The sequence below is a fragment of the Lichenostomus cassidix genome, chromosome 5 (genome assembly GCF_008360975.1).
Source record: "Lichenostomus cassidix isolate B80296 chromosome 5, HeHo_3.0, whole genome shotgun sequence".
NCBI classification, from domain to species: domain Eukaryota; kingdom Metazoa; phylum Chordata; class Aves; order Passeriformes; family Meliphagidae; genus Lichenostomus; species Lichenostomus cassidix.
Window position 1 is genome coordinate 3,396,695 of NC_139486.1, and position 21,389 is coordinate 3,418,083.

At 44.6% G+C, this 21,389-nt stretch overlaps 1 protein-coding gene, 1 long non-coding RNA gene and 1 other non-coding gene across 3 annotated transcripts; 2 read left to right on the forward strand and 1 right to left on the reverse strand.

The window, feature by feature from the left end:
* Positions 1–14: 14 nt before the first annotated feature.
* Positions 15–20,457, forward strand: LOC146435792 (uncharacterized). The gene is made up of 5 exons (XR_014852384.1): positions 15–163; positions 3,092–3,186; positions 8,841–9,035; positions 15,197–15,283; positions 15,821–20,457. It is a non-coding gene; the product is annotated as an uncharacterized LOC146435792 (long non-coding RNA).
* On the reverse strand, positions 1,445–11,846 carry TBPL2 (TATA-box binding protein like 2). The gene is made up of 7 exons (XM_085061014.1): positions 11,382–11,846; positions 7,980–8,386; positions 7,194–7,281; positions 6,856–6,947; positions 5,633–5,800; positions 4,550–4,644; positions 1,445–2,858 (listed from the first exon to the last, which is right to left on the reverse strand). Exons 1-7 carry the CDS (start codon positions 11,430–11,432, stop codon positions 2,779–2,781), a joined length of 981 nt encoding a protein of 326 aa, XP_084917140.1. The 5' UTR covers positions 11,433–11,846; the 3' UTR covers positions 1,445–2,778.
* On the forward strand, positions 11,246–11,317 carry TRNAG-UCC (transfer RNA glycine (anticodon UCC)). The gene has a single exon. It is a non-coding gene; the product is annotated as a tRNA-Gly (tRNA).
* Positions 20,458–21,389: the final 932 nt, after the last annotated feature.

The window sequence follows — 21,389 nt, forward strand, 5'->3', positions numbered from 1 at the left end:
TGGGAAGGAGCGCTGAGGCGGCGGGCGGGAGCGGGGAGGGCGCGGGAAGGGCTGAGCTGCGCTGCTCTCTGCTCCGCAGGGAAAACCGCGGGTTTGGTACAAACTGCGCCCTTTTCCGTCTGCGGGAGGAAAGGGATCAGCCCTGCCCTGCTCCCAGAGCGAGGTGTGTGGTGGATTCCGGTTCCTGGGGCTTCACGGCGGGTAGCCTCAGCCTGACCAGTCAGTAAGGCTGCTGTGAGGACTACGGCTACCAATGAAAGCACGGCCCTGGAGTTACAGTAATAGCCTTGTACGAGAAAATACAGACGCACATCCTCAACACCGACACAGGGGTAGTTTCCTCAGCCCAGCCTCAATGTTGCAGCGGGAATGAGGAGTTAAATACATGGGATGAAGTAGGGTGAGGAGCAGGGAGCTGCATCGCTGTGTCAGGGAAAGGTTTGGGTGGGAAGGGACTTAAAAAAAAAATCTCATTCCAACCTCCTGCCACAGGCAGGGACACCTTCCACCATCCCAGGTTGCTCCAAGCCTCATCCAACCTGGCCTTGGACACTTCCAGAGATCCAGGGGCAGCCACAGCTTCTCTGGGCACTCTGTGCCAGAGCCTCAGCACGCTCAAAGCCAGGAATTCCTTCCCAATACCCCATCTAACCCTGTCCTCGGGCAGTGGGAAATCATTCCCCTTTGTCCTGTCATCATTCCCCCTCGTGAGTAAAGAATTTTTCCCTAATAACTAACCTAAACCTACTCTCAGTTTAAAAAGCCATTCCCCCTTCTGTCTATAGTGGGAAACATGAGGCAATTAGAGGAGACAGAGTCCACACAAGCCAGAATAGCTTAAAGCAATAACCCCTTTCCCAAGAGGAACCCAACCCCAGACCCAACAACAAAAACATGCCTTACTTTTTTTTTCCTCCTCCCACCTTTTTTTTTTTTTTTTTTTAAAAGAGATTCCAAGCTTACCCAGCTTATATTTTTCCCCTTCCTAGTGTTATCAAACACTAGCAGGAACAGCACTCTGGAGGTAGCACTAAGATTGTTGTTTTTAAGACAAGAGTTACCACAGCAAACATGAACTTAATCAGTAGCTCAGTGAAAAGGCACAGAGCCCATTTCTTATCTCTAAGGCTTTATCCATACTTCTGTAGAGCACTAATTTTACCAGTGAAATCACGGGGCAAACTCTTAAGCAAAATGCGATTTTTTGAAGAGGGCTCCTCTTAGATAAACTCTTTTTTCCCCCCAGCACGTCCATAAAATCAGGGTGTTTTCACTTAAAGATTATTGTAACTGAAGCTCATCAGCTGTAACAGCCCCAGTGCAAATAAAAGTCCAGCCCATGGCTGTGGAAAGCCTCCAGTGTTAGAAAGCAAACAAAAAAGTAAGCCTGTGTTTAAAATAGATTCGAGTGTGGAAATCCACAGCTTGACAGCAAAACTGATAACAGCTAAGAGCAGTTTATCATGAGGAAGTACACAAAGATTTCCAGACTTTTTTTTTCCAGAGAAGCAGAGAGATAGATAGGAAAACACTTGTGAGAGACACATAACAGACACACACAGAGGATGAAGTCACACCCTCGCCGGATCAGAAATAAACTTGTGGCAGCAAAACTAAGCCCAGCAAGACGCCGTTCTGTGATGAGCCATAGCCCATCCCGAGTATTTCCAGCAAGGACAGAGGTGGCTTTTGGCCAGGGTTACGCTTCAGTCATCTAAGAGCAACCTCTAGTGGTGTTTCCAGACAGGTACCACGCCTTCGGGAGGGAAGGACACAAGACAAACTGGGCTGGCTTGCTTCCAGGGAGTTTCCAGAGCAGCCATGGGATAGACTTTGCATTATTCCTACTCACATCTCCACTCTGAGCAGCACTTCTGAAAAGAAAGGCTTGAGTTCAAACCAAGTACAGCAAAGCCCAGTGTTTTTGCTCCAGAGTTACCAGATGTAGTGCCATTGGCTCAACTCTGGTTAAATAATACAGACAATTAAGTCACAAGCATCCAAGACTTTTCCTATTTGCCTCAAATCCATTCTTAACAAAATTCCAAACCAACATGTTTTTGTCTGCAGCAAAGTCCCATCATCTAAGGGCATTTCACTAATACAAGTGGGTAGCATTTACTTAAAATCTAACTTTTGTCACATCAAATTAGATAATTTAGTTAGTTACCCCTCCACCCACAGATTTTCTAGGTATATTCCAGCAGTCAGGATGTGGAATGTCTTCTCTGTAAAAGAAAATCTTACATCACACACAAGAGTTTACCCAGCCAGTAGGATCAGAGTGATTCAGTACATGTCTTCCAAACAGCAAAATCATGCTGGATTTTGTAAGCCATATTATAAACAAAAATGTATTTTGAGCTTAAACACAAAAATACAGTATTGCAGGAGCAATTCAGGACACTTAGAGCTGAGGATTTTGATTAAACCAGTTTGAAATGCAGTGTGGATTCACCTGTTCAACAGGGAAAGAGACACAAAGCTTCTATTACAAAATATTCTTAAGTGCCACCTTAATATACCTTCTATTAAAAGTGCATAATTTTTATAAAGTTTTTTATCTCGACAGAAGCTGTCAGAACTCAGGTGGATTACAGACATAATCAAAGAAGAAAACATTTTACAAACTACAGAAAGGCATCAGCATATGTAGCATTCCAAAATGCATCATTTGCTTAATAGTCCAGAACTGCACAATTGGGTCCAGGAATATCCTTGGCTTCTGTTCCAGCAACCCAATCCCAGGAGTTATTCTGGATTGCTTTATGAGCCATGTCACGATGGTTTCTTGAAACCTTTTAATATGGGGTAGATGTTCTCAAATGCCTCATAGATTTCAGAACGGTCTTTTGCTCCTAAATGGACATTTAAGAGAAAAAAAAAACCCCAAGAGTTAACAGAGTGGTGAGAATTACTGAATACAATTTAAATCTAGTAAGATTACAAACCATGAAGATTGAAAGCACCTTACTGTTAAAGGCAGAATTTCTATCTGCCACCTTAAAGAGCAATTTCTAGCTTGCCTTGCTTTTAAGACTAGTTTTGTTTAATCTGTGGAACCAAAACAGCAATTTTATGCTCTTGACAGGTGCAAAATATTGGCTTTGAAGAAGGAAAAAAAAACCAACTGAGCACCACCATGGTGTTACCTGCTTAAGAATAACAGCTCTGCCTGTTGATAAGGTAAGTGGAAAGGTAGAAACAAGAAATGAAAGGCCTTTATTTCATAGTGGAAGTTGTTCCACAGTTTGACAACTCTTCTCCTCCAGCTCTGAGAAGCAATTTTAAGCTGTTAGGACACCTTTGATTTCAAAGCCTTTTCCACTATAGTGCAAACAGATATTTAATACCAAGTCTTGCACATAAACTGCATTGCAGGAACATTTCTTGCCAATGACACTTCTCATGCTGGTCAAACAAACATCAGCTACAAGAAAACTGTGTTTAAGAGAACTAAAAGTTGAATTAAGCCCTGCTCAGGTTGAATGTGTAAACCTTTTCTCATGTCCTCACTTGGACATGAATAATTCATCTGCCTTACCACAACTTTTACTTTCAAACATAAAGTTACTTTCTTGATTAGGGGAAAAAAAATCCTCACAGCTCAGCAAATTCAGTTTTGTCATTGCAGCTGGGCCCAGTATTCACTGGAAAGGACTTAGTGAGTGTGCAAGCAGCCCAGAAGCAATTAGTGTACCCCAAAAAATGCAAGTACCAGTAGACTGGAACTGACCAGTATGATTTTACTGGACCTAAGAAAGTGGGGGACATTGGAGGGGGAAGCATTTCAGCTTTGTTCCATTCCTCACTTAGCTGAGCTCATTCCTGATTTATGGTTGTGAGAATCTCTGGCTAAGGCAGACACTTCTCTTGTCTTCACAGATCTCAAAGCTGTGTTGTGAATATAAATACAGCATTCAGAGCTTCTGGGAACAAGTACCATTTATGTTGCAGTACATCTGAATAGAAGATTTTCATGAGCTTCATGAAAAGGATGTGTCAGGAGCTCAGGAATTCACCTTTTTTGACCTGGGATCTGATGTACAGGTATCTGCTGAGCACACTTAGCAAAGCTTTTGCTTCCACAAGTGTTTTGCCAAACAGTCTGGAACAAGCTCTTAGATCTCCACCCTTTCCTTTGATAATCCCTACTAAATGTTGTCAGTGAAGTGTTTTAAAAAGTTTGTTTCCTGTCCAAGCAATTTTAAATTGCTTATTGTGAGGTTCCTGTTTAAGTGCCTGAGAAGTTGCTGGCATGTCGGCATCCTGTTGGCATCCTGTGCATTGGCACGTGGCATCAGGCTTTGAATAAAAAAAAATACTTAACATGGAAATCTGAGACTCTGTATATGAAACAATACAAGATTCTAGTGCAACAATACTGATGTTATCCGCAGAAAACACAGATAAGCAGCAGCAGCCATTAAAGAGATCCCCAAGTGGCTTTACTGTGTCAAGATACTAATTTTTAGTTAATGCTTAATTTAAATACTCTCTCAGAAAATGAGGTAACACTTGGCTACAGATATGGAGAGGCACCACTTACCAGTCAGTACAACCTTTCCAGACACAAAGATAAGCAGCACTATCCTTGGTTTGACCATCCTATAAATCAGGCCAGGGAAGAGTTCAGGTTCATAGCTGTTCCAAAGCAAACAGGTAAGATTAGTGAAATGCAAATGCTGCTTCAGCGTTTTATGGATAAAATGCTCTTTAATTACACTAACAATAGAGTAATTAACCCCACAGATTTTAAGCAAGCTGCCCTGAGAAAAGCAAGTCAGCTTTTAGATATCTTGAAGAGAAACCTGTTAAACCCAGCTGGAGCTGGTAGGAGGTCTTCATGCTGACTTTTAAAGACTTGTGAACCACTTGTGATTTTCCACAGCATTGAAACCTTTATTGTAATCTTCAAACAGTCCTCAAATCATGAGATGGCCTGGGTTGGAAGGGACCTTAAAGATCATCCAGTTCCACATCCTGCCATGGGCAAGGACACCTTCCACTATCCCAGGTTGCTCCAAGCCCTGTCCAACCTGGCCTTGGACACTTCAGGGATGGGGCAGCCACAGCTTTTCTGGGAAATCTGTGCCAAAGCCTCACCATCCTCACAGTAAATGCTGCCTAGTCTGCAAAGAGCCATTATCAGGAAGCATCTTGTGCAACTAAGACAAGATAACAGCTAAGTGTGAATATTTAATATATATTTAGTTCCTAAGTTAAATGCAAACTGTTAGATGCAGCACTAGTAAAAGACAACTGAATTTTGGTTTTGTCAGTGCTAAAATCTTCATCCTTTCCTGATGGCAATAACTTGTTTTGAACAAGCTGACCCTGCAGGCTGAGCATGTCCATCACTCACCTTCAGCTTTACTTTCAATTCATGACTAATGAACAAACAGAACCAAAACAATATCCCAGAAAAACACAATACAGTTGCAATTCTGTATCTTGCAAATGCAGTTTGGCTTCATGCCTGAAGGTTGGAAACCTTATCCCTGCAGACAGGCACCTGCTTTGCTGGGGGCTCCGAGGCCACCTTGGTATTCAAAGTGCACAATGGAGAAATGCTGACCCTGCTCCAAGGTGCTCAGGGTGGTAACCACATCCCCCAGGGATTTCCACATACCTGCTGAACTGCTGGTGGGTGAGAACCAAGCCTTCCAGCCGGATGGGGAACCTCACATCACAGCTCCCCACCATATTCTGGATCTTGAAGTCCAAGAACTTGGCAGGGAAGCCAAGCTTCTGCACTACCCGTGCGTATTTCCTGGCTGCCAGCCGTGACTGCTCTTCACTGAAGGAAGAAACCTCTAATTGTAATCTCCAAACAGTCCTCAAATCATAGAATCACAGAACAGTTTTGGGCTGGAAGGGACCTTAAAGGTCATCTCATTCCACCCCTCTGCCATGGGCAGGGTCACCTTCCACTATCCCAGGTTGCTCCAAACCCCATCCAACCTGGACTTGGACACTTCCAGGGATTGGGCTTTTCATCAAAGGAACAGCAGAGGGGGGAAAAAAAAAAAATCAACTTTGATTAGTGCTTTCCTCTTCTCTCAAGGTGGAATTCAGTTTATCACCACCACTGTGCTCATCTGTACTCCAGAAAAAGAGACCCTGCTGCTCAAAATAGCAAGGCTCTATCCCTACAACCACTGCAGGGAGCTAAAATGGTCATTCACCTTCCTGTGGTCTGGTTGAACCCACTGGAGGTATTGCATCACCCAGAGGTTCCCCTTTTGAGAGGTTTCTCAGTTCCTCAAAACAACTTCTCAGTGCTGATCCAAGAGCTGACTGCAGGCACCAGTACAGTCACCTACCTGGCATGGTGATAAGGGCTGGAGGTCTCCTAAGCAGGAGTTAATTAATTCTAATTGACAGTTTTGGGACATAAAAACCAAGGCAATCTGCTGGAGTTAAGGAAAAGAAAGCTTCAGAGTACAGAAATAAACTTTGCTTTTCCCCAACTCCCATTTTCTCTAGAGGCAGATGTGTTGACTGGTGAACACAGACACTGAAGAGAGACTTGACAGACACATGTCCTAAACACTTTAAAAGTCAGTGAGAAATGCAAATAATCCCTTAACAATTCCTGTGAATTTTAACAGCTTTTCTGCTGATGTCTGCTGAGCTCAATCTAAATTCAGGGACAGAAGTGCACAGTTCAGAAATTGCTAAGGTGCCATCATGAAGAAAGCAAGACTTGGTCAATACCAGTGCTCCACTTTTCCTTGCAATTAGTCCTTTGCTAGATATTTTAAACAAGATTTTTCAGATACTCTCCATCAGAATATATGCATAGCTGCAAGACCCAGACCTTCAGAGGGAAGGGAAAAGCCAGAAAAATACCTTTTTGCTCCTGTGCAGACCATTTTTCCTGAACTGAAGATGAGGGCTGTTGTTCGTGGTTCCCTGATTCTCATGATCACAGCAGCAAACCTCTACAAATTCAAGGGAAGACCTGACAGGGATTTAGCTGGTACTGTATTTCTGTTCAGTCTTGCAACAATTAACACTTTCAAGGCTTATCACAACATATATTTGCTTTTGATGTGGTTCTTTACCACCCTGAAGTTATTTTCCACCCAGCTAGGAGCAGGGGGGTTAAGACTACAGTCCCAGGACCATTGGGATCCCTCAGCACTGAGAAAGGGAAGTGAGGGCAAAGCTTTGAGTCTAAGATTTACCTTTGGGTTATACTCTGCATTTCTGGCACGCAGAGCTATGTTCTTCAGATCCAGTTTACATGCCAAGTTTACAGTTGACACAATATTCCTGAGGAATGAGAGAGGAATTTTCTCATTGCAAAAGCTGGCCACTGCAGAGCCACCCCCCAGCACTATTGGCTTGATGTGGAGTCACATTCCAATTAAGAATTGCCATCAGCTGATTTCCTGCCTGTCTCTTTCCCACTCTAGCATTAAGCTACTTTTGGCAAAACTTAAGTAATTCAATACCAAAAATTGCACTTTAAGATATAACTATAATAATTTCATAGCAAGGTATGAAATTATTAGTCCCTGAATTACAAGTTTGTGTGTCTTCCAATAACTACATTGCTGAAGTCTTTCACAGCTTTGGATTGAACCCTTACTGACTGTTTAGAGTTACTGGTATGTTATTTTCTACAGGTATAAACTACTCCATAATTGCTCTAACCTAGATAGGATAGTATTTTTTAATGAGCCCCAAGTTTCTCACAGTTGTGCCTCTTTACTCAGTCCTGTTTCTTCTTTTGAAAGAGCACAGCAACATCTTTAAAACCTTGGAGTCTGCTGTCATCCTTCACATTCTCCTTCCTGGAAGATATCCTCTTTTTCAAGTATTTTCATATTTTTATCCAATATTGTCTGCCCATTTTCTCCATCTCTCCCCTCCAAGAGGAATAACTGCCCCTGTAGTTTTTTGGCTTATTTAAGATCAAGCCAAACTCTGACTATGGTTTATACTACATAAATAATACATAAACTTACTGTAGCTGAGGAACTATTCCAGAGCTTTCAGAAGCAGATGTCGCTGGGGTCACAGGAGTCATTGGAGTCAGGGGAGGACACACACCAGATGCCTCAGGAGATGGCTGGGCTTCACCTGGATGTGACAAGCTGCTTTCATCCATGGAAACACCACTGTCCTCATTATTTGATAGTGACCCATCAAGCACTTTTTGTGTTTCATGACCATCCTCAGAGAGATTTTGTTCTTTGTTATCTTGGGTGACATCTGGAAGAAAGCTGAGATCCACGGAGGAGAAGTCTGGACGAAGCTCCTTGGGCTGACTAAACTGGGAACCAAACACCCCATCTTCAGCTGTTTGAATTGGAAGTTCTACATCATAAGGGCTCATAGGAGTGAACAGATGAGAACTAGTGGAGAAGTCATCCTTGAATTAAGAAAAAGTGCCATTAAGGGTCTTGTATTAAAAAAAAAAAATTACTTTAACTGGGAGAGTAAATTCAGATTAATCTTCTATGAGAAGTTTCAATAATTTCCACCCCAATATATATTACAGCAAAGAATAGTTTTAAGATTGAAAGTGTGTTCTTTGCTTTTCTGTGAGTGTATAAAAATCCAGATAGCTTGTATAATGGAGATAGGCATTTCCCCATCACATTCCATGAGCACTCTAGAGTATTCCTGGGCTAGCACAAATTGAGAAATGCTATTCACCTTCAGCTGTGGCTCCTGGTACAATGCTGGCACTTCACCCTTCAAAGCCACTGTCACACTTCAGCTATGCACACAACCACATTATCACACTCATGTGTTATTCCAAGGAAGACAGACAGCATTTTCTGGCTGCCTTTACCTCCCATTCCATTTCTTCTCCCTGCTAGCAGGGGACAGTGTCAGCGTTGGATTTGTGCAACAGAGGGCAGCAGCTCACAGAACCAGCAGCAGTTTATTGCTCAGCTCCTGGGGGCCACCAGCCTGACTGAAGCTATAGATGAGAAGATGGTCCTAAAAAAAGCCTCACCACAGTCAGCAGAACCAGCATCCTGCCCTGCATCAAGCACACAACACACCTGCAAGTAAGCTCTTTCATACTGATGTCCTTCTTTATCAACTATTTATTATTAAAAGCTGTTTAAAAAGCATCATCATATTGATGAGGCAAGAGTTTTAGGACAGGATTTATTCCCTCTCCATTGGTGCATAAGCCTGTGCTCAGTGGAAAGCCTCTTCCTGAAGGTGATTTGTGCCAACATCCACAGCAGGTGACAGCTTGGACTAAAGAATCCATACAAGAGGTTTTGTGTTTAATCAGGCATTTTTAGGTTCAAGAGCCAGAAGGACTTGAAAAGTCCAAGCACAAATCAGAACAGGGAATGGTGCATTAGACTGAGGCCCTTGAATTGGCAGCAACTGCCTGACCTCCAGCAGGAGCAGGATTTCCAGATCAGTGCTTCCCAGCCCTGAGCTAGTGCTGCTCTCTTCTAGTCAGCTCACTTGGCAGCCCAGCCATGCACACAGGGAGATCTCTACTCCTGCTTTGCAGTATATTTGCCTGCAGACACTGGGAAAACTCTTACAAAGTGACAAATCCTCCCAGAGAACCCTTACTAGCCTGAATACAGAGGCAATCAGGTGCAGCTCAGAAAGCATTACAAACACTTCTATTCAAACCTGCTTCTAAAACTGACTTCTAAATGCATACAAGCCCCATACAAGATCAGGTGGGGCAGGCTGCTGTTGAATAAGTCTAGGTATTTCGTCACTCTTTGGAAATTAGGATCCAAGAGCATTTTCTGAGAATTAAGGTCACATATAAATGTATTAACAGTTACAAATAATATATTATGGAAGCGCAACTATACTTCTATTTTAAATAGATATTTTTCAAGTCAACAGCAGGAGAAGGAAGGCAGAGTCTCTGCAAGAATTCCAGGGGACTAAGAATTAGCTGTACAGGAGCTCATTAGGAAGGTTTTGTACAAACCATGGTGTAGAGAAAATGGTACAAAAAACCCCTTGTGAGACTACTCACATCATACTAATAGGCATCAAAGAATGAACATAACAGTAAAAAAAAACAAACCACAAACAACCAACCAAAGCCAGTTTGTGACATATCTTAAAGAAGCTGATGGAGAAATGAGTAATATGTGAAGCTGGGAGTATTACACAGCTGTAAAATTTTTTAAAAAGTAAAGTAAATTGCATGGAACAGGTAGAAACAGAAAGCAAATTTTCCTTTCTGATCAGGTTTGAACCCAAGAGGTCTGAAGAAAAGCCCTGATAGGGTTAAATGCTGGGGAATATTTCCTTCTTGTCAGACAGATGCTCAGAGGCTGTGAAAGGGGCACAAGACCATGTTTGCATTGGGCTGCCTGCCAAGGGTTATTGCTATAGACTCTGGGTTAATTAACTTCACCGAAGGCCCCACCAACTGCATAGCTTTGGACATCTCCCAGCAGCTCTGGGGAGGAGATTTCACACACAGATCCTGTCTGAGATCTCTCAGTTTGGGGCAGCTTGAGGGGAAACAGCCTTTTTCACTTCCACTGCAGAAATCCCTGCAACTCAGGTACACACAAATCAAACCCAGCTGCTTTAGGCAACAGACGTTGATTTTTTTTTTTCACCCTCCCTGCAGTGATATCACACATCTCCTATTATCAAGTGTCCCAGCAATTCTGAAATAGAAAAAGCTCACTATCATTTGTAAAACCTTGATAAAACCTCACCACATTATATACTGTGTGGGGGCATATTCAGACAGCTTTACCCAGTGCCACAAGAAGGTTTCTGGATTTAAACAGCTCGTGCTAAGACTGTTTTCTGAGCTGAAAAGTAGTTTATAACCGGGTGTAAAGAAGTTTTAGTCTCTGAGTAACAAGGATGCTCAGCTGTGGAGTCTACCCCTCTCCTAGTCCCTAAACCAGCTGTTGTTCCTACAACTGCCTGAGATCAGGAGAACCCTTTCAAATACCAAAATGATGAACTTTTGCAGATCCGAGCCTCCTTCCCGCTCAGCACCCACCCACACCAGCACACGGACTGCTCCTCGCAAGCAGCATCCGCTGAGTTCAGACCGCAAGAGTTTAAACGCAGCCGCAGCAGCATCATTCCTCTCCCAGCGAGTACGAGCGACGTCCCGCTGCTCAGAGCTCCTCCCTGCAGCTCTGGAACGGCCCGAGGCAGGGAGGAATCCCCCGGGACGGTGGAATTTTGGGCTCAGCTCGGCAGGAACGCGGTGATGACGCACTTGAGGCGCAGCTGCAGAACTCAGGGCAGCGTGGCGTTGGTGGTATAGTGGTGAGCATAGCTGCCTTCCAAGCAGTTGACCCGGGTTCGATTCCCGGCCAACGCAGCTTCCTTTTGCTCTAGTTTCCTCTTTTTCTCCGCGTCACTTTACCTTTTCTTTCCTCTCTTACCTGCGCGCTGCAGCTCTCCAGGTATTGCTCCAGCGGCGACGTACCCTCCATGGATGCAGCCACCAACCCAAACCCCCCACCCCTCCTCCGGTTCTGCTTTTAACTCCCGGGGACAACACTGGGGGCAGGTGCGGCTCGTCAGGGAGCAGAGCCCTTCGCACCTGGGAGTTTTAGCCCCATGAAGCAGCCTTGGAGCCTCTCGCCTGCCCTAGGCAGGGCTGGCTGACAGGGTTTGCCCTGTCCTGCAGGACTAGAGAAATCGTGGTGTTCTCGTGTGCTTTACAGGAGTCTAAACCCTTGTTTCCAACGTCCTCTGAACCTGCTCCTCTCTGCAGGGCTGAAGAGAAGGGAGTTGGACCCGTAGTTTAGACCTTGCACAGATGATGCTTTTTAGCAAGCATCATGTACCACTTAATTTCTCCCACCTGCCTCATCAAGTGCAATGAGGCACACCTAATCCTTCGAGAGGAGTCTCCCAGCCAAAAGTATAAACTTCAAACTGAAAGCATTGTGATGAAGGTTTGTTCTCAGCTGGGCTAACACTGCTTAGAGGGAAAATCTTGACATTCAGGCCGACATTTCCCCTCTGGGGTCTATTTCTGCCCTCTGTAAGTGATGATTTAAGTCCATTCCCTTTTCCTGTGTCCCGATGAGAGGCAGCACGTTCCCAGGACGGAACTCGTGTTGAGCCTAGCTGATGTATGCTGTGGGAGTCTCGTGCTGCCGACACAGTTTGGCTTGGGTGCTGCTTGAGTCGATGCCAGCAGTTGCTGTCTGACTTGTTCCTTCTCTCCTGTCCTGTTGCTGTGTGGTGATGGATAGATGGATTTCTGTGGAGGCACAGCTGGGAACACATCCTTGTCCCTGCCTGGGCTGGTGGATGTGCTGACTGTCGTGATCACTGCACCTCTTGCTCTGCTAGAGAGGATTTTGCTGTGAGATTTGCTTACAAACAGCAAGCTGAGCTGAAGAAAGCCTTTGGAAGAAGATGTCAAAACTCAGACATGCAACAGGTCCTTGGGAGGTACTGCCAGGCTCTTCTCACTGCCCCAGAGCTGCAAAGACTTGGATTAGTGCCCTTTATCCAAGGAAGAGAGCATACATGGCTGATGAGCATCCTTCCCTCCTCAGGCAGCCTGCTGGGCTGGTTTGTGGTATTTCTGGGACTCACCTTACAATTTATAGGTGCCAAATCCTCCCAGCTCCAGAAAAATCCAGCCTCAGGCAGATTGATTTACATTCACACAGCCTGTCCTGGAGCACCCGGGAGGCAAATCAGGAAGCAAACCAAGCAGAGGGCTCAGAGAGGTTGTACCTTGAATTAGGGAGGCTGGTGGAGCTAGCTTGGATCAGCTGAGGGTGGTTAAATCTGAAATGTCCCATTTAGGCCTTGCAGGTGGTTGGGGTGCTTGCAAACAGCTCTGTGGCCTCAGCTGCTTTTACAGGCACAACAGGGTGGGGTACTGAGGGCTGTGCTGGGGGGCTCTGCTCAGCGATTGTGCTCATTTTTGCCCTTGCAGTGACATCTCACAGGGACAGGAAGTTGGTGCTCCCCCAGTGTGTGACACTTGCTGTGCTGAAGTTGGGAAGTTGGCATACTGTGGTGCTCCTGGGGCTTCCGTGGTGTGGCCCTGCCTGTAGCATTGCAGCTGTGGTGCTGTGAGTTTCCTCAGCTAATTAATCCTTCATTGCAGAACCCCCCTGGAAATGGGATATGTTCATCTTGCAGCCCCTGGAAACTGATTTGTCTGCTTTTTGTGAACCTGAAATAAAGAAGGTCAAATTATGGTGTTCAAGGGAGTGAGGCTACATCAGAGATGAACATAAAATACAAATCTCTTGATAGTGGTGTTGTTTCTTGCCTTGAAATGGCAGGAGCACCAGGAAGTGCTGAGATTTTGGGTGAGTCATGGAGTTTGGTGTCTCAGGTTAAATGAGTGTAAGATTGTTTACCCACCTGGAGGTGGGGAGGGAGGGAAAATGTTTGGAAAGCTGAGACATCATCTGAGGATCCAAGAGTCACACTGTGTGTGCAATCCAAGCTTTCAGGGTTGCCTTGCTGTAGAGGAAGATCTTCTGGATGCTGCCCAAGGGAGGGCAGGTATGGCTGTGCCCTGGGAGGGCTCTGTGCTCACAGCCTCCTCTTCCAAGCTGGGCCCAGTGTGGGGTGTGCAGTGAAGGCCCAGGTAGTGGGAGGTCCAGAGAGCAGTGATCTAGTGAGCAGGAGGTGCTGAATCCCTGGGCTTCTCATTTCCCAATTTCTGTGTCTCTCCTCCTTAGTGTTCATAGGCATCATTCACTTTCTGCTCCTCCCTTCTTCAGCAGGAGACTGACTCCTGGCATGGGTTGGACAACTGTTAATTTAAAATGTACCACTTGGACCTCATGAGACCAACCTGCTTGACTTCTGATCATCAGAGTCAAATCATGTTAGAAAAGGCAACTATTTTCCTCATCCCAATTTTAAAAAACATTATTTCTCTCTCAAACTGCCTGGGGTTCCACCCACCCTCTTTTTTCCCCTGACTCCCTTTTTTCCCCTCACCTCTCTTCTTTTCCTCTCCTTCTCTTTTTCCCCACCTCTCTTCTTTTCCTCTCCTCTTTTTCCCCACCTTTTAAACTCCCTCTGGAAAGCAGCAGCCGTGCAGATCCCGGCCCGAGTGACTCATGGCAGGACAGCTCAGAGCAGGGAAGGAGCAGCCCTTCCCCACATCCCCGAGAGGAGCCGGTGATGGGGTGATGAATCACTGCAGCGCAGCGTTACTGGGATGATGAATTGTCATGAGTCTTAATTAGCAAATTGGTTAATTTCACTAAGAAAGTTGATGATTAGTGCAACAATAAGTGCTTTGTGTATTCTTTGTAAGAGTCATTCAGTATCACTCTTCCTCGGATAACTAATTGGGGAAGACTGTTCCACAAGAGCTCCTGTTAGCACGCCTGGATCAGCCTCTCAAACATTGCTGTGCCAGACACTGCTGCATCACCTGCATGCTGTAATCTCGTTAGGGAATGGGACTAATCACAGGAACTTCCAAAAACCTGGAAGGGACCAGGAGCAAGTCAGTAAGGAAGCTCTACCTGTTTAATTCATCAGTGCTCTGCACAGCTGCCTTCTATTCTAGCATGCCCTAAATGCCTTGCTGCTTGCTTTGAAGTTGGTTAATCTGGTTTGGCTTTATCTTATCTTTTTTAGGAGCCAGTTTCAGAGTTAAAAGCTTGTGACTGACAGTGTTCTGCTTTCTGCTCTCCTGAGCTTTATGCTAAACTTTTATAGCTGTAATTGTCTCAGAGGAGTGTAGTTTGCCTCAGGTGTAGTTTGCATCTCCCGGTGCCCTTGCTGCCTGCAGCATTAAAGCTCTGCCTTTGAGCATGCAGAAGAGCAACTGAGAGCAGGACCATGTTCCAAGAAAAAAATCCAATATTTTGTGCACAAGATGTCTGCAAATTCAGCACCTTTTAATTACTCCAGGACCCAGCACTCTCCTGTCAACAGCAGAATCCAAGTCTTGCTGTGAAGGTTGTTCCCTCTGTGTGGTTTAGCCTTGTTTTGGTCCCTGTGCCTTGATTCCCATCATGTCAGAGCTGTAAATAGAGTGAGGTGCTGAGGGGGACCCCAAAGAGGGTCAGGGAGAGGAGCAGATGAGCTGCAGTGATGTCAGTGGGAGCAAAGGGTCTGTATGGAGCTGGAAAAGCTCTCAAGGAATGCCTGCAGCCCAAAAGGCAACTCAGAGAGAGATGTTGGAGTGCCTTTGGTCTGCCAAGTGTTACCATCACTCTCTCATACTTATCTGTCCCATAATATTCCATTCTAGACCTGATCAATGCTTGGCAGTATCAACAGATTCTGGATTTATTGCCAGGGAAGGAAATAAGTTGCCATGACTACTCACCAAGTAATAGTGAGTAATTTGACTTTTAATTGTGAATTATTTAGTGTCATTAGGTTGTGCTGGTGTAAACATGAGGAGAATCAAGTCCATTAAATTTGATATCTGTGTCTAACTTGCCCTGGGTAAATCAGGAGTAATCCTCTGGCAGAAGTGAGGTTACAGTAATTGGAATGAGCTGGAGTCCAGTGTAATTTCCCAGGTTTACTGAGTAATGGGAGGGGCTGTAAATTCCCATTTACCCCCAGTACTGTGTGCCCCTCCCTGCATCAGATGATGCAGCCCAAATTACAATAGGTAAGGCTGCCTCTTTGCCCTGGTTAAACTGGGGCTCTCTTATTCCCTGAAAAGGGCAGTAATGGGGGAATTTGGTACTTTTTGCAAACATATGTGGACTCTGAGCCTTTGTGTGCTAATTCATGTGCCTGCCATGCTCACTGGCAGAGACCAGGATGTGTTGACTTCTGGACCAGGAAAGAAAATCACTTCTGTCAGATGGGAAAGGGGTAAACTGGCTAGAAAAGAGCCATTTTTTTCTGGCTTCTACAGCTCTATTATGTGCAATGGAGACACTAACTGCCCCCATGTCAGAGAATTGCTGAGAACCAGACCCAGAGAGGATTGCCAAATCTTCCACTGAATGCCAGAGGAAGAAGCACTGTAAGTAAAAGTCATCTGTCTCAACTGAAAGGCTGAATGGTGACTTGAAAACTGTACAGTTAACTTCATTTAATTTTCCTATCTGTGTCAGGCAACAAACTGATTAAAGGAAGGCATTCTGTGTGTTGTTTGCATAGAAATCCACTCGTCCTAGCCTTGTGTGGGGCAGAGCACAGCAGTCTAATTTTATTTTTCATTCTGTGTTGTATTTAAAATGTGGCCAGAAAAGGGGGGAATGGGATGAAGAGAGTTTTAAACATTGGCTGCCACCTTGATTGTAGCCTAGCAATGAATGGCTGCAGGCTTTCTTGGACAGCTCCTCCGTGAATGTCACACACAAATCCATCTGACACCTGGGGTCAGAAGTATTCTTCCATGCTTTTTGTTAAGTCATCTTTCCCACTTTGGTGCCAAAGGGTCTGGCTAAATTGAATTGCATTTAAATGAGGTGAGTGTGTGATGGATCAGCCGAGTGCTCCTGTTTCCCTCCAAGTTTGGTGACAAATCTCTCTAATGCAAACACCGTGTCTCATACCTTGAACTCCCTGCTGCAATTAAATACTGATCCTTTAAGCCTTTTCTGGGAAAACAATATAGTAATAGCAGTCCTGTGTGTTTGCACGGAAAAGGAGAGGTGTGCACGCAGCAGATGCTGGCAGAGCTCTGTTAATTCCGTTTGCAGGGGTCACAGTCACATTGAAGACACGAGCAGTGACATTAGCATGTCCAGACCTTCAGTGCAAGCTCTCCAGGAATTAGAGCACCGACTGTGATGCCTTCACTGCTGTGTCAGCTGAGGTGTGACAGCACCACAGGTTTTATCAGCTTATTGTCCAGCTAAATGCAAATGCAATCAGTCAAGGAAGGGTGCTGACCAGTCACTGAATTCCCCCTAAAACTGAGTTTTGTCTGAGTGATCAGCAAGATACAATGACTGACACTGGAATGAGTCTGCAGGGTGCACAGCTCGGTGATTAGTCAGTTCTCATTACCTCTTCCTCCAATTAACGTCAGCAAATCAGTGCTCCTGAATCAACGAGGACCTCAGGAGGAACTAAGCTTCCCCAAAAGGCTGCCAGATGTCAGCAGAAGCTGCAATCCCCTTGCCTTGATGGTTTTGTACTTTTACCACACATAATTAACTGTTAACACCATCCTGTTTCTGTCACTCCAGCCCTTCACCCGTGGTCTGCTGATAAATGGTGTTAGTTTAGCTGTGATGGAGGAGTCTGTGCCCAGCTCTGCTCTCTTGTGCTCCTGCACTTCATCTCATTTCCATGCTCATCCCAGCCAAACAGGAACCCAGCCTGAGATCCCTTTTGGTACAGCTTCATCCCTCCATTTGGATCTTCCTCCCTCCTCCTTGCTGGCCTTGCAGTTTCCCTCAAACAGGTTATGGCATTGGCTTTTATAGCTTTTATGGTCAGTTTCTAGAAGTGAAATGTGAGTTAATCTTCCCCATACCATCCAAGATGCTATAGGGACTATTTTTATATATTTTTGGTGTCTGAAGGCTGTGGAGGAAGCTCACTTGTCACAGTGCCCTTCGTTCTGAAGGTGTTATTCTTTTACTCTTTTTTTTTTTTTTTCCTGTGACTTGTCAGGAATAATTAAATGCTGTGATTGCTTTGGCTTCCCTTCAATGGGCATTTACCCAACTCATAAATTCAAGAGTAGCTCCCCTGAGCTCTGTTTCCACTCAGGTAGAGTTGTGAAGGTTTGCTCAGCAATGCTTTGAGGAAAATGAGGTACCCAGATGGGCATGTGTTTGGGAGGATCCTGAGTTGTTTGTTTGCTAAAACCCAAATAGTGTTGCTCAGATCAATTAAGATTTGCCCAGTAACATTAAAAATACATGTATCCCCAGGTATTTTTACAGTCCCCTTTGCTCCCAAATTGGCATGGGCAGTGCTGCTGTCCAAAATAAATGAAGTGTGTGAAGACAGGCAGTTTAAAGGCGTTGAGGAATGCAGCTGTTTCAGACCTCTTACATCTCACTCGGCTTTCACCTAATTTGTTAATGGCTATGTTTTTCCCTGTGGGAAAATAAAGCTTTTCTCTCTGACATTTTATAAAGGACCTACTAAACCTTCTTTGTCCCTTTGGGTAAAATCAGTTGAATTGGCTTTTTTGGTGCCTTTTTGTTTTTCCCTAGAGAATCTGAGTTGGTTCTTAACCCTTTCTGTCCCCCAGGCCTTACAAATACTATGATAGAAACCCTTAGATACCTTAGAAGTCTAGGCATGATGTGGGCAGCTGTAGGTTCACTATGGATAGTCTTGTTACTATCTAAAAAAATTGGATATATAGGTGAAGAGAAGAATATTTGTTCATTTTAGGTGTGAGCTAAAATAGAAGCTCACTGAGGGATGCACGGTGAGTTTGCGACATTGCTGGGAATTGCTGGATCTCCTGGGGCACCAGAGAACAGGATGTCTCCTCAGACCCAAGGACTTGCCAACATTTCCAAGTCTCCAGCCACCCTGGGGACACAGATGTGTGTCACCAGCAGGGCTGGCAAACTGGGGACCAGAGCACAAAGCTCCCCTTAGTGTGACACTCATTGCACCAGGCAGGCTGATGCATCCCTTGTGGAGCTGCAGACAAAATGCTTTCATATTAACCTCCTCTGCGGAGGCAAGAGCAGCTGGGATGGTTCCTGTGCTCTTTGATTTATCCAGACAGGCTACCAGGGTGTTTGCTGCATGTTTCCTCACAGGTTTGTCACAGCCTGACACACGCTGTTCCCATGATGCCTCGCAGAGCTCAATCAATGTCCTTCCCTGGCTGCAGGAGGAAAACATGCTGAGCCAGCCTTCAGGCTGCTCCAGCCGTGGGATACCTGATCCTCACACTGAAAGAGCCTTTGAAGCAGGAGGTCTATCTGACTCTCCATTTCTTTTTTCCCCCATCTTACTGCATATTCTGTTTGCTGTCCATCCTGCTACGTTTCAGGGAAATGACAGATTTGTGATGAGGAGGGACGTTGTGTTGGTGTTGCATGATTTTCTTTGCAAAGGAAAATGTCTTCATTCCACAGGTATTGATGAAGAAGAATATTAATTTGAAACCTGCCCTAGATTGATGTAGAACAGCATAAATAACAAGCAGCTGCTGTGAATGATGAATGGGAGAAAAGGATTTGAACTGTCACTGTTCTACCACACAGGGAGTGTTTTACAGGAGATAAGGTGTTGTCTTTGTGATTCCTGCATTTGCTTTACTTTACAATAACTATCCACTCTTAAAAAATCATCTTCTGCCAGGATGCCACCAAGAAAGAAGAAGAAAATTTGGAACTTGCTTTGAAATAGCACTCTCATGGGAATTCAAAGCACGGTTATTATAGTGTTGCTTGGAAAGCTGCTTTTCTGTCCAGCTTCCCTGTGATCCCTTTAGCTCTATCTGATACCAAAGGCTTGAGATCTCCAGATTAGAAATTAAATTCCACCTCTGTGGCCCAGACCTGATGACCTGCTGGAGTAAGAGTAAATAGGTTTTCCTTTACAGTGAGTGCTTCCAGCTAAAGCTGGTGCTTTTTGGTCCAAACCGAACTTTTTTTGGGAAAAAAAGATCATTAAAACCATGTGATGCAGGTATAGGAATAATAATTGCCTTGAAATTGAGTAGGGATTATTCAGAGGGACGGCAGGCCCTGATCTTGCGGGGATTTAGGTGCTTGTTTTGTTCTGCTGGCATGTGTGAGTACACAGGACAGTCAGGAGGACTGTGGCCTGGGGGATTTAGGGAAGCTGTGGCATGGCCAAGGGCTGTGCAGTAGGGACAGCTGGGTGGGATGCAGCACTCACAGTGTATCAGTATCAGGCAGCAATTCCTGCTGCTGCATTGGGTATAAACCACAGCATTTTGGGAGTGGACATGTGTGGCTTGGGTGTCTGGCACAGGAACAGCAGCCTGGGGAAGGCAGGAGAGGGATTTTCCCATTGCAGTTCCCATTTTATTTTGCAAATGTGGAAACTGAGAGTGACTGGTATCTGGCCTGTGCTGGGAGGTGGGGACTGAAGAGCCTCAAGGGAAACTGGCAGAAATAATGATTTACGTGTGATCACTCTGAAGAGTCAGTCAGTCAGTCACTGAGATGAGCTGTCTGGGTGCCTCTAATTGTGCTGCTCATAGCTGATCATATTTTAAATGTGATAAAATTGAACAGTACCCTTTTAAACCCAATTTTGGGCTTTTCAGTGCTCTGTTACAATGATGAAATCCAGAAATGGAAGGTCAATGTAGTTTATAAATAAACATTTTTTTTCAGTGAGCTCGGAAACAGCTTCTAACAATTCACTTAATTAGCTGGATTTGCAGAAGTACAAAATGTGACCATCTCAATTTAATTAAAAGCATATCTACATTGGGATAGTGTGTGGATTATGTGGAGGCTGGTAGTAGCCTGATGGATTTTCATCCTGCTCACATACAATGTCATGGTTTAGATAGTTGGTTTTTATTATGAGCTTTTACTCTTCTTGTAAGAGTTTCCAGTGTCATTTCTGCTGACACATGCTGCTTAGGACAGATTTATTTTTATTCCCTTACAGTTGAATTGGATCAAACATCTTTTTCCATGTAGCTCAAGTTTCCACAATGGAGTTACTCCTAGATGACTACTCTGAGAAGAAAATTGTAGTCATTTTTGTGATCTTCTTTAGCAGCAACTGAAATTTTTTTTGGCATGTGTGCATATAATCTATTAATTCCCACTTCCTGTCAATTGTAGGGATTCATACTTATAAATAGTATGAAAAATTTTACTGCAAATAGAGAGAGAAAATCCAGCATTTGGTCTTTTTTTATTTTCCTAGCTGGACTCAGTGCGGTGTTGAAACATGCAGGGTGTTTGTTTCTGGCATTGATAAGGATCTCTCACATTCTTATATAAAATGCTAAATTAACAATAATCAGCCCCCATGACTTACAGCCCTGCTCAGTGCATAGCTTGCCTTTCTCTCGGGCTTCCTCTGAATCCACAGATCTGAAAGCTTTTTCCCTGTGATCTGAGAAAGCAAAACTCCTGACAAAACTAATGACTTGGGGCTCCTGCAGCATTTTAAAACCTTTTCTTTTTCCCCATGAGTGGCTGCCTAATGTGAGTGGGATTTCAGTGGCTGTTTGCATTATTTCCTCCCTGCAGTTGGGACATTCAGCACCATTAGCCTGCCTGGCTGCTTGGCACAGCGGTGCCTCTCCGGTGAGGTTTTCCACCAGGTTTCCCAATCCACACAATTGAGATAGTTTATTGCCTTATGTTTTGGGTAATGGTATCTGACATGGGATTTAAAAGCATTTTCAGGTCCTTTATGCTGTGATGTTGTGGCAAATCCATAAGATGTGAAGGACCAGAGATTTCTGAGCTGGTAGAAGTGGAATGTTCTCAGCTGAAACCCTTCAGAGCAAGCAGTGACCACCCAGCAGGGAAATCAAATCCTAGAATGAGGAAGAG

Bases quoted from the DNA above. Each gene is read 5' to 3' on its own strand.
- TBPL2 (XM_085061014.1), bottom strand. From the start codon at position 11,432: ATGGAGGGTACGTCGCCGCTGGAGCAATACCTGGAGAGCTGCAGCGCG. The intron at 6,948-7,193 runs GTAAATCTTAGA...TTGAATTTGTAG, and splicing joins ATGCAGAGTATAACCCAAAG to AGGTTTGCTGCTGTGATCAT. The intron at 2,859-4,549 runs GTAAGTGGTGCC...ATGTCCATTTAG, and splicing joins TGGAAAGGTTGTACTGACTG to GAGCAAAAGACCGTTCTGAA.